This window comes from Coregonus clupeaformis, chromosome 14, assembly GCF_020615455.1.
Source record: "Coregonus clupeaformis isolate EN_2021a chromosome 14, ASM2061545v1, whole genome shotgun sequence".
Classification (NCBI taxonomy): Eukaryota; Metazoa; Chordata; class Actinopteri; order Salmoniformes; family Salmonidae; genus Coregonus; species Coregonus clupeaformis.
The window spans coordinates 13,307,177-13,320,710 of record NC_059205.1 but is presented as its reverse complement, the minus strand read 5'-3'; the positions used below and the strand labels follow the sequence as shown (position 1 = coordinate 13,320,710).

The 13,534-nt window shown below is 42.4% G+C and overlaps 1 protein-coding gene across 1 annotated transcript in view; it reads left to right on the top strand.

Moving 5' to 3' along the window:
• Window positions 1–943: 943 nt before the first annotated feature.
• The window catches only part of LOC121581114 (protein-glutamine gamma-glutamyltransferase K-like), a 42,610-nt gene continuing 30,019 nt past the window's right edge, over window positions 944–13,534 (top strand). Inside the window, exons 1-3 of the mRNA XM_045224687.1 lie at window positions 944–1,225; window positions 11,945–12,219; window positions 12,448–12,639. Coding sequence (XP_045080622.1) covers window positions 11,946–12,219; window positions 12,448–12,639 — 466 coding nt within the window. The 5' untranslated portion in view covers window positions 944–1,225; window position 11,945. The remainder of the gene's footprint in view (window positions 1,226–11,944; window positions 12,220–12,447; window positions 12,640–13,534) is intronic.

Genomic DNA, 13,534 nt, shown 5'->3' with positions numbered 1-13,534 from the left:
CTAGACCAGTTGTATTCGGCGCATGTGATAAATACAATTTGATTTGATTTAGTATATTATTGAACTGAACATGCAGGAGGTTTGTTTGTTGTGATTGAGTGGGGGAAACAGCTGCGGGCAAGGTTCTGACAGATGGGTGTGTCTTGGTGATGGCAAGGACACACCCAAGAAACACTCACATCAAACCACACCCCCAAGCCAAGACACACACCCCAAGTCACACCCCCAAGCATTTCTTGAGGAGCAAGCCAAAATAAGAGGCCAAATCAGCAGGTGCAGTTCCCCCTTTAAATTGGGACAATGGAGATGTTAGAATATCCCTTTAATTACTTTACAATGGACACTTTTCATTCAGCTGACACTATATCCAAAGGTGATGGGACTTGCTTTTATTATGTCCCTGCCCTTGCTCCAAGGGCCAGCTCCAGGCATAAATGGCCGCTTAGGGCCCCCGACTCGTAGGAGGCCCCCGACCCCAGTTATCTTTTTAACCACAGACAGAGAAACGCACTGTTTTCACATATGTAGACACTGGTTTGTTGCTGAAGATGATGAATATGAAGTTGAAAAGTGGCGGAATTGACCTTTAATTTCTCTCCAACCCATGGCAAAATTAGTAGAATTGCATGACATTTTTTATAAAATTGCTACATTTTCTCTCCATCGCATGACAAAATTTGTAAAATTGCAAATTAACTTTAAAACGTACCTTTTTCTCTCTGCCATCAAGAGGGTTGCCACAAAAAAAATGTGCCCGCTTGGATGATAAGTATATAGGCTGCTGACCAGCCCTTCTTAAGCACGTCCTTCCCTGTTTCTTTTTTCTTTTCTTTTTTTTTCCTGTTTCCACTGCCTTTCTGCATTGGAAACTAACGCGCCTGTTATTGCGTAACCCGCGGTTTTGCTATATATGCTGTGCGCTGCAGTGCCTTGACGTCCACACGGGACGTCCTAGATAGGGGGCTATGGTTAATTTGATACCATATAACGGTGAGGGGGGCGGGGTGGAACTGTCTGAGGCAGAGGGTGTGTCAAGTCAAGTCCCGTTTGCGTTCATCAAGAGGAGCATAGGCTAACCCTGATCCAAGAAACGTGTGTTAGAGACAGAGGAACTGGCATGAGCTGAAACTTTCAAAGCTGATAATACACGAACGGATATATGTTAGAAACTTTTAAAGTCACTCAAACTTTTTCGGTGAATAAAGAAGCCATCACCCAACACAAAGTAAGGAATTGTTAATTTCATTCTTACAACTCTTGACAATTAGTTACACCGTGGTAGGCTACTCAAGTAAAGATCTTTCACAACTTTCGCAGTTGGGATGTTTTTTAACTGAGGTATGAAGTGAAAGTGAGTAGCCTATAGGCTGAAAGCTTGCAACTAGAAGCCTGCATCCACCACATGTAGCTTATCAACTTGGCATGAAAGGCAGGCAGAGGAAAGTGCTTATGTAGCCTATGGATAAAGCAAAATACCAGGTACTATTAAATGGTAGATAGTTATTAGCTCAGCTGACTGAGCAATATTACTTTTCATTTCACCATTGAATTGCTGAACACTGAATTGCTCTCTCTCTCACTCTCTCTCAATTTCTCTCTCTCAATTTCTCTCTCTCTCTCTCTCTCTCTCTCTCTCTCTCTCTCTCTCTCTCTCTCTCTCTCTCTCTCTCTCTCTCTCTCTCTCTCTCTCTCTCTCTCTCTCTCTCTCTCTCTCTCTCTCTTCACACACACACACACACACACACACACACACACACACACACTGGGTGTGGGTGATGGGTGTTATTGGCTCCAGTGGTACCAGGCTCTGCTCATAAAGTGAGGGATTCTCAATAGCAAACACCTTTCCACAGAAATACTTTAGATACCATGCTGATAAAAACATTAAACACATTTTTTCTCTCCCTCCAGAAAGGTTTTCCTGTTCCCTCACATCATGTTGTGCGTCGACAACCAATGGAAATATAATGAGGCATTTTTTGCCTTTCTTTATATATATATATATACACATACACTACCGGTCAAAAGTTTTAGAACACCTACTCATTCAAGGGTTTTTCTTTATTTTTTTACTATTTTCTACATTGTAGAATAATAGTGAAGACATCAAAACTATGAAATAACACATATGAAATCATGTAGTAACCAAAAAGTGTTAAACAAATCAAAATATATTTTATACTTGAGATTCTTCAAATAGCCACCATTTGCCTTGATGACATCTTTGTACACTCTTGGCATTCTCTCAACCAGCTTCACCTGGAATGCTTTTCCAACAGTCTTGAAGGAGTTCCCACATATGCTGAGCACTTGTTGGCTGCTTTTCCTTCACTCTTCGGTCCGTCCCATCCCAAACCATCTCAATTTGGTTGAGGTCGGGGGATTGTGGAGGCCAGGTCATCTGGTGCAGCACTACATCACTCGCCTTCTTGATAAAATAGCCCTTACACAGCCTGGAGGTGTGTTGGGTCATTGTCCTGTTGAAAAACAAATGATAGTCCCACTAAGCCCAAACCAGATAGGAGGGTGTATCGCTGCAGAATGCTGTGGTAGCCATGCTGGTTAAGTGTGCCTTGAATTCTAAATAAATCACAGACAGTGTCACCAGCAAAGCACCCCCACACCATAACACCTCCTCCTCCATGCTTTACGGTGTGAAATACACATGCGAGATCATCCGTTCACCCACACCGCGTCTAACAAAGACACGGCGGTTGAAACCAATAATCTCCAATTTGGATTCCAGACCAAAGGACACATTTCCACCAGTCTAATGTCCATTGCTCGTGTTTCTTGGCCCAAGCAAGTCTCTTCTTCTTATTGGTGTCCTTTAGTAGTGGTGTCTTTGTAGCAATTCGACCATGAAGGCCTGATTCACACAGTCTCCTCTGAACATTTGATGTTGTGAAGTGTCTGTTACTTGAACTCTGTGAAGCATTTATTTGGGCTGCAATTTCTGAGGCTGGTAACTCTAATGAACTTATCCTCTGCAGCAGAGGTAACTCTGGGTCTTCCATTCCTGTGGCGGTCCTCATGAGAGGAGGAGTTTCATCATAACGCTTGATGGTTTTTGTGACTGCACTTGAAGAAACTTTAAAAGTTCTTGAAATGTTCCGTATTGACTGACCTTCATGTCTAAAAGTAATTATGGACTGTCATTTCTCTTTGCTTATTTGAGCTGTTCTTGTCATAATATGGACTTGGTCTTTTACCAAATAGGGTTATCTTCTGTATACCCCCCCCTACCTTGTCACAACACAACTGATATGCTCAAACTCATTAAGAAGGAAAGAAATTCCACAAATTAACTTTTAAGAAGGCACATCTGTTGATTGAAATGCATTCTAGGTGACTACCTCATGAAGCTGGTTGAGAGAATACCAAGAGTGTGCAACGCTGTCATCAAGGCAAAGGGTGGCCATTTGAAGAATTTTGATTTGTTTAACACTTTTTTGGTTACTACATGATTCCATATGTGTTATTTCATAGTTCTACAATGTAGAAAATAGTAAAAAATGAAGAAAAACCCTTGAATGAGTAGGTGTTCTAAAAGTTTTGACCGGTAGTGTATATATATATATATATATATATATATATATATATATATATATATATATATATATATATATATATATATTGTTCAGGTTTATTTCCAGTTTTTATTACACATTTCATGATTTATAATTTCAGCGTACATTGTTCGAAGGCATTGTTCAAAGGCAGTGCTTCTCAATCCTGGTCCCGGGGACCCAAAGGGGCGTACACCCCCACCCTCGCTCCCACACACCTAACCCCATTCAGAGACTTGATGATGAGTTGAATAGGTGAATAAAGTGTGTGAGAGCTAGGGCAAGATCAAAATGCGCACCAAAAACATTTATAAATAGGAAAGTTATATATTTAATTTTGTACCCTTTCACCTATGAGCTCCTTTCATGTGGTCTAAGGACCATTGCTGTCAAATAAGTGAGGATAGGCTATATGTTAGGGCTGGGCAATATAGCCTAAAAATCATATAATAATAATAATAATAATAATAATAATAATAATAATAATAATAATAATAATAATAATAATAATAATAATAATAATAATAATAGTGGTCCTCTGTAGCTCAGCTGGTAGAGCACGGCGCTTGTAACGCCAAGGTAGTGGGTTCGATCCCCGGGACCACCCATACACCAAAAAAAAAAATTATGCACGCATGACTGTAAGTCGCTTTGGATAAAAGCGTCTGCTAAATGGCATATTATTATTATTAATGACTAACTTCTTGCAGCAGGCATTAGGCTATAGAAAATTAACAAAGGTCTCATCAACAATCTCTCAAGCGCACGTACTAGTGATTAGCCAGCTAATCTTATATTTTAAATTGAGCCAACTTGGATCTGTTTGCTAGCTGACAAGGTTGAACAGTTGAATTTTTATGAACACAACCTTCTGTCTGTCTCCAACTTTTTGAAAAGAATGTTAGCCTGTCCACTTTGTTCAGATGTTGAAATCAAGTGGCCTACCTTATTTCTAAGAACGAAAACGAGTTGCCATTTCCTTATATAATTGTGTTTTATGCTTATTGCACATTTATAAAACACAATTTAAAAAAGACTAGACAGCTAGTATAACAGTCTTTGGCTGAAATACTGCTAGCGGTACATGGTACCCCAATGCCGCCACGACAAACTGAGCATTCATTTTCCAGAATCAATGTTCATTGATACTCTCGTTTTAGTAGTGTCTGCGCTGTGCGCAAATTGAGTAGTTGAGACATAAAAAGGGTATTGTTAGAAAAGTTAACTTCTCCTCTATTACAGTAAAATAATGTCTCAATGTGTTTTGGTGTCCATATGACTGATTCTGTTTGACCAAACCTCAAATGCAAATAGCGATTTGAAACCGCTTGTCAGAGAGGAAGATGTGATCTCTCAACTTTGTTGGTGTGAGAGGCAGGGGCTTGGTGTGTGTGTAAACCATAGAGGAAGAGCCGAAGCGAGAGGTTTCACTCTTGCTAAAATCTGTCCAAAATAAGGCCAATGCGTTTCTATGGGCTAATTTTGGGCCTAAGCTTGTCGCCTGCCTTTCCGCCTTTGGCACAACGACTCCCATTGTTAGGGCGGAGACGTGCATCTCATCATTATGTAGAGATCTCTGGCGTAAATGGGAAGGTGCACACAACACAGAGGAGGGAAGGAGACGAGACCAAAAATACAACATGAGAAAAAGCGGACATAAACGATCATAAAAACGAAAAATAACAAAACGTTGATTCTTGCAATACAGGCTTTTGGAATATTTCGCAAAAACATTAACTCTAAATAATCTAATTCATTCGATATATCGCCCAGCCATACAATAGGTTGCATGTTGTATGCTATTTAATTTGCAAACAAATGTTGATAGTGGGTGTTTTCTACATCTGGCATCAATTTGAGGGACTTTTTATATGTGTGTTGATGTAGCAGCCTTCAACCCATAGCATTTAAAGTGTGGGTGTTGTTGTTGGGAAAGTGCATTGAATTAAAGGCTCTTATCTCAGTGGCCCATGTGCATCCCAATGGCGCTAGCATGGTGCTATCTGCCAAAACAAACTTACTGGGCAGGAGGGAAACAGGGAGTGGGACGCAGGTTAACGTTTATCATTGGACCAGCATATGGACTGAGGAATTTCTAAATCACACACACTCACACACACGCACACACACACAGTGCTATAGTTGCTAAACACACCATATGCAACACACCCCTCATCTTCACCCAGCTGTTCTCTTTCCTCCCTCTGAGCTGAAACTGTACACTTCTCCCTATGTCCTCTCTGTTTCACTATCTTACCTGTTGTTATTATCAGAAGGTTTGTGAAATGTTGTAACTAGCCTCTACTAGGCTTATGCTCAATTCGAATTGAGGAAGTATATTAAGGAAGTGATTTGAATTGTAAAACTTTTGAAATAAATCAATTCTACTTCTCAGTCATTGAAAAGAAATGCCCTTTTTTCAATTATTGAATTGCAATTTTAGTTTACTTCAAATTGAGCCCAACCCTGGCCTCTACATATAGTTGAAGTCGGAAGTTTACATACACTTAGGTTGGAGACATTAAAACTCGTTTTTTCAACCACTCTACAAATTTCTTGTTAACCAACTATAGTTTGTGCATGACACAAGTAATTTTTCCAACAATTGTTTACAGACAGATTATTTCACTTATAATTCACTGTATCACAATTCCAGTGGGTCTGAAGTTTACATACACTAAGTTGACTGTGCCTTTAAACAGCTTGGAAATTCCAGAAAATGATGTCATGGCTTTAGAAGCTTCTGATAGGCTAATTGACATAATTTGAGTCAATTGGAGGTGTACCTGTGGATGTATTTCAAGGCCTACCTTCAAACTCAGTGCCTCTTTGCTTGACATCATGGGAAAATCTTTTTTTTTTTTTTTTTTTTTTTGTAGACCTCCACAAGTCTGGTTCATCCTTGGGAGCAATTTCCAAACGCCTGAAGGTACCACGTTCATCTGTACAAACAATAGTACGCAAGTATAAACACCATGGGACCACGCAGCCGTCATACCACTCAGGAAGGAGACGCGTTCTGTCTCCTAGAGATTAACGTACTTTGCTGCGAAAAGTGCAAATCAATCCCAGAACAACAGCAAAGGACCTTGTGAAGATGCTGGAGGAAACAGGGACAAAAGTATCTATATCCACTGTAAAACGAGTCCTATATCGACATAACCTGAATGGCCGCTCAGCAAGGAAGTAACCACTGCTCCAAAACCGCCATAAAAAAAGCCAGACAACGGTTTGCAACTGCACATGGGGACAAAGATCGTACTTTTTGGAGAAATGTCCTCTGGTCTGATGAAACAAAAATAGAACTGTTTGGCAATAATGACCATCGTTATGTTTGGAGGAAAAAGGGGGTTGCTTGCAAGCCGAAGAACACCATCCCAACCGTGAAGCACGGGGGTGGCAGCATCATGCTGTGGGGGTGCTTTGCTGCAGGAGGGACTGGTGCACTTCACAAAATAGATGGCATCATGAGGAAGGAAAATTATGTGGATATATTGAAGCAACATCTCAAGACATCAGTCAGGAAGTTAAAGTTTGGTCGCAAATGGGTCTTCTAAATGGACAATGTCCCCAAGCATACTTCCAAAGTTGTGGCAAAATGGCTTAAGGACAACAAAGTCAAGGTATTGGAGTGGCCATCACAAAGCCTTGACCTCAATCCTATAGCAAATGTGTGGGCAGAACTGAAAAAGTGTGTGTGAGCAAGGAGGCCTACAAACCTGACTCAGTTACACCAGCTCTGTCAGGAGGAATGGGCCAAAATTCACCCAACTTATTGTGGGAAGCTTGTGGAAGGCTACCCGAAACGTTTGACCCAAGTTAAACCATTTTAAAGGCAATGCTACCAAATACTAACTGAGTGTATATAAACTTCTGACCCACTGGGAATGTGATGAAAGAAATAAAATCTGAATTAAATCATTCTCTCTACAATTATTCTGACATTTCACATTCTTAAAATAAAGTGGTGATCATAACTGACCTAAGATATGGCATTTTTACTAGGATTAAATGTCAGGAATTGTGAAAAACAGAGTTAAATTGTATTTGGCTAAGGTGTATGCAAACTTCCGACTTCAACTGTACATCTTCTCTCCTCTCCTACTTAAAGTTATAGAGAGGATGCATCTCAATAGCCTCAAGTAGCATCCTCTCCTTTACTTATTTGTTTTTGTTTCAAGGTGTAGACCTTACCATGAAATGCTTACTTAACCAACAATGCAGTTTTAAGAAAAATAAGAGTTAAGAAAAATATTGACTAAATAAACTAAAGTAAAAAATAAAACAGCAACAATAAAATATCAATAACGAGGCTATATACAGGGGGTACCGGTACCGAGTCAATGTGCTGGGTACAGGTTAGTCAAGGTAATATGTACATGTAGGTATGGGTAAAGTGACTATGCATAGATAATAAACATAGAGTAGCAGCAGCGTAAAAAAAGGTGTGGGGGAGTCAATGCAAACAGTCCGGGTAACCATTTGATTAGCTGTTCAGCAGTCTTATGGCTTGGGGGTAGAAGCTGTTAAGGAGCCTTTTGTACCTAGACTTGGCTCTCCGGTACCGCTTGCCATGCAGTAGCAGAGAGAACAGTCTATGACTAGGGCGGCTGGAATCTCTGGCAATTTTTAGGGCCTTCCTCTGACACCGCCTGGTATAGAGGTCCTGGATGGCAGCAAGCTTGGCCCCAGTGATGTGGAGTCCGAGCAGTTGCCATACCAGGCAGTGTTGCAACCACTCAGGATGCTCTCGATGGTGCAGCTGTATAACTTTTTTTAGGATCTAAGGGGGAATAGGCTTTGTCGTGCCCTCTTCATGACTGTCTTGGTGTGTATGGACCATGATAGTTTGTTGGTGATATGGAAACCAAGGAACTTTAAGCTCTCAACCTGCTCCACTACAGCCCTGTCGATGAGAATGGGGGCGTGCTCGGCCCTCCTTTTCCTGTAGTCTACGATCATCTCCTTTGTCTTGATCACGTTGAGGGAGAGGTTGTTGTCCTGGCACCACACCACCAGGTCTCTGTCCTCCTCCCTATAGGCTGTCTCATCGTTGTCTGTGATCAGGCCTACCACCATTGTGTCGTCGGCAAACTTAATGATGGTGTTGGAGTCGTGCTTGGCCACGCAGTCATGGGTGAACAGGGTGTACAGGAGGGGACTAAGCACACACCCCTGAGGGGCCCCTGTGTTGAGGATCAGTGTGGCAGATGTGTTGTTGACTACCCTTACCACCTGGGAGCAGCCCGTCAGTAAGTCCAGGATCCAGTTGCAGATGGAGGTGTTTAGTCCCAGGGTCCTTAGCTTAGTGATGAGCTTTGTGGGCACTATGGTGTTGAACGCTGAGCTGTAGACAATGAACAGCATTCTCACGTAGGTGTTCCTTTTGTCCAGGTGGGAAAGGGCAGTGTTGAGTGCAATAGAGATTGTGTCATCTGTGGATCTGGTGGGGCGGCATGCAAATTGGAGTGGGTCTAGGGTTTCTAGGATGATGGTGTTGATGTGAGCCATGACCAGCCTTTCAAAGCACTTCATGGTGGTCCTCTGTAGCTCAACTGGTAGAGCACGGCGCTTGTAACGCCAAGGTAGTGGGTTCGATCCCCGGGACCACCCATACACAAAAAATGTATGCACGCATGACTGTAAGTCGCTTTGGATAAAAGCGTCTGCTAAATGGCATATTATTATTATTATTATTATGGCTACAGACGTGAGTGCTACGGGTCGGTAGTCATTTAGGCAGGTTACCTTAGTGTTCTTGGGCACAGGGACTATGGTGGTCTGCTTGAAACATGTAGGTATTACAGACTCAGCCAGGGACAGGTTGAAAATGTCAGTGAAGACACTTGCCAGTTGGTCAGTGCATGCTCAGAGTACACGTCCTGGTAATCCGTCTGGCCCTGAGGCCTTGTGAATGTTGACCTGTTTAAAGGTCTTACTCACATCAGCTACGGCAAGCGTGATCATACAGTCGCCCTGAACAGCTGGTGCTCTCATGCATGCTTCAGTGTTGCTTGCCTCGAAGCGCGCATAGAAGTCATTTAGCTCATCTGGTAGGCTTGTGTCACTGGGCAGCTTGCGGCTGGGTTTCCCTTTGTAGTCCATAATAGTTTGCAAGCCCTGCCACATCCGACGAGTGTCGGAGCCGGTGTAGTATGATTCAATCTTAGTCCTGTCTTTATGCTTTGCCTGTTTGATGGTTCGTCTGAGGGCATAGCGGGATTTCTTATAAGCGTCCGGGTTAGAGTCCCGCTCCTTGAAAGCGGTAGTTCTACCCTTTAGCTCAGTGTGGATGTTGCCTGTAATCCATGGTGTAGTGGCGATTCCATATGAAAAGCCACTGGCACAGGAGAGAGCTGTTCATAACACGTCCACAAAAATCAGCTTTCCAAACGTTACTCTTTAGGGGTGATGTTCCCTTTTATTGCGTATATAAAATATAAATAGCTCCAAAACACATATTCCTATACAAAAGGTGCAGAGAGATGCATACTATAATGCTATATCTGTGATATGGTAAGAACTGTATATGCTCTCCTCTCACCTGTGCTAACCCTTCCTGATCACCTTTGCTACCTATATACACACGTGACCAGTGACCTATGACCCCAACATATAGTGCCCTCTAGTGTACAAAACAAGTAAAAATAACCCTTGACAGACAACATATACAACACATAAACAGGCCAAAATGGCTACTACACATGGCTTCTGTTTGGGGTATGTACGTATGGTCACTGTGGGGACAACGTCATCGATGCACTTATTGATGAAGCCGGTGACTGATGTGGTGTACTCCTCAATACCATCGGAAGAGTCCCGGAACATATTCCAGTCTGTGCTAGCAAAACAGTCCTGTAGCTTAGCACCTGCGTCATCTGACCACTTCCGTATTGAGCAAGTCACTGGTACTTCCGGAGACACTTGAAACCCTACCTCTTTAAGGAATACCTGGGATAGTATAAAAGTAATCCTTCTATCCCCAAATTCTATTCTTGTTTGCTTATGGCTTTATACAGCTCATTGAGTGCAGTCTTAGTGCCAGCATCGGTTTGTGGTGGTAAATAGACAGCTACGAAAAATAAACATGAAAACTCTCTTGGTAGTGTGGTCTACAGCTTATACCTCAGGCGAGCAAAACTTTGAGACTTCCTTAATATTTGATTTCGCGCACCAGCTGTTATTGACAAATAGACACAGACCGCGACCCCTTGTCTTACCGGAGGCAGCTGTTCTGTCTTGCCGATGCAAATCATAAAAGGAAACATAATTGTTTACAACTATGCTTTTATTTCTCCTAGCTATGTGCAGGGCTTACAGCTCATTAGGGGCAGTGAGTGTTTTACAACAGGGTTTAATCAGACCAAACTGACTCCACAGGGACTTCATTGTTTGGGTTCTAGGAGATTTATTTTTCTCCATTATACACCAGGCCTGAGCCAAAGTGGCTTTTATGTTTAGACACAGCAGAAGAAAGAAAACTGTACAGATGGAGACCATGGTTGGAAACTTATCTTGGTCTTCTTGTAAACATGCCTCATGCTCCTCTTGTTTTTAACTCTCCTGACCTCTGACATTTGACCTTTGAAACCCCATTATGTTTAGATTTGTAGCCTGGACTCTAGAGTGGTACCCTGGATCCACAGTTTCATAGTCGCATGGTTCCCTTAACCTTGCAGTTTGATGAATGGTGGCGTAAACAGATGAACTAGACTAACTGAATAATTAAGTGCTCTGCGTTCTCATGACAATATGATCAATGTTCCCCATCATATCTAGAGATTACACACACATACATATGTGGCTTGGTGGGGCTATAGGGTCAGGTATCAGCCAAGAGGAATGTTGGGAATTTGGGGACAAAATGCTAACTACCCCAGCATGCTTTGGGAACAGCAGACTGTTGTGAAGAGTGCAAGTCAAGAATGGGGTAATTGTGGGAAAAGTTTAAAAAGAAAACAAGCTGGTTTCAGGAGTGGAGGGGGGAAAAGAGTGGGAGAAGAAAGGTATGCAGAGAGAACATGCAGAAGAGAGGTTTACATTGGGGGAATACGGCCTGAAGAATAGGAGTAGTAATGTTAACCATCTTTCTCAGTAGACTATTGTGTGCTGTGTTGTCCATCTGATATGTGTGCACTTAACCTCTCTCACATTGAATTGTTGACATGCTTTTGTATCTTCATTTGATGTTATTTCATAGATTTTTCTCAATCAATTGCTCTTTTTTCCTATCCTTTACTGTTTTTGAACTCAGCACTCCCCATTATATATCATCATTATTTATCTCTGACTGTCTGCATGTCCAATCTTACAGTTTCTTACAATCTCAATCTTACCATCTCATCTCTAACTTTATATTTTGTATCCCCTTTCAGAATGCCAGGAGAACGATTGACAGTGAGCGGTTCTGATGTGGGCCGTTTCCATGGTGTCCCCGGGACCATAGTGGAGGTAACCAACCAAGAGGAGGCGGAGTCTAAGTCTCAGGAGCAGGGGGGCTGTCTCCATTTTCTTCAGATGTTCCACTGCAGCCATCGACGCCAGAGCAGCTCGTATGTCGTCACAGACACAGTCGTCACGGACGAAGTGGTGAAACCTGCCCCGCTTCCTGAGCCCCCTCAGCCCCACACTGGAGACAACGAGCTGGAAGGTATAGTATCAGTCAAGTCAAGTTAATTAGTTCATAATAGTAACCCCATGTAGTTAGGAAAAACTCCTGGCCCTACCTATAAGCAATGACCATTGCATTACATTTTTCAATTTCTCTTTCTCTTTCTTTCTTTCTTTCTCTCTCTCTCTCTCTCTCTCTCTCTCTCTCTCTCTCTCTCTCTCTCTCTCTCTCTCTCTCTCTCTCTCTCTCTCTCGCTCTCTCTCTCAGAGCTGATGTTGTCAGTGCACTCTGTGGATCTACTGAGCTCTAAAACGGGTCAGAACCGCCTGGAGCATCACACCGACCTTTACCATGGCAATGAGCTCATCATCCGACGTGGCCAGACCTTCCAGATAGAACTGGACCTGTCGCGACCTTTCAACTCCAACACAGACAAACTCCACCTGGACCTCAAGACAGGTCAGTCTGACCTTGAGGTCTGTCAAAAAAAGGCTATTGTGTTATATTCCTTGGTACAGTATGTTCTTTGCATACAGCATTATATCATACAGTGTGGAGTAGTAGGACATATGTGTCCAGCAGTTTCCCAGGCTCCCCGGAAACAGGGAGAGAACACAGGCGGAGACAGCTGTGACACATGAGAATTATTCACATTATTCACACTGCTTACACACACGCACACACACATGCACATACACAAAAGCCCCCACCCAACATGCACAACCCCTCACCCAAGACACACAGTTGATGGTAACGTGTTCAGTGCTGTGTTTGATTAGTGAGACAGGCTGTGACTGTGGTCTTCACACTCTAAACCTCCGTAGTAATGAGGTCCAGACCAGAGGACACTAACAGAGACACTAGCTGGTATTTATGACTCTGGTAGTATATTATAGCTAAAGCACACATGTGGGAATAACTAACATTACTTTTACTCCACCACATATTGCTGTTTTGATGGGGCCAGTTGTTTTTCTGACCTTGAACCTGACCAGGAAGAACTCCTCTCCTCTTATCTGCTGCAGAGGTGAAGGGTCAAAGCCCGATTTCTCAGGCCCTAGTTATAGACAAGTGTTTAACGGTCAGTCACATGGGCAGGAAAAAACACATATTCTTTTGTTAACTTTCACAACTATGATTCCTTTTAAGAAGAGGAAATCATATGACAGGAAAAGAGGATGCTCTCTAGTTGTTGCCTTGATTGGCTTCCTGCGTGTCTGACAAAACCTGCACACTATGTATACTTGCAAAATGACAAATGCAATGTTTCCATCATAAGGAATCAAAACTATGGAGACCAAATAAGGATTGAGAAACTGCCCTTACTAACAGCGCTAGCACAAAGACAGTGTTT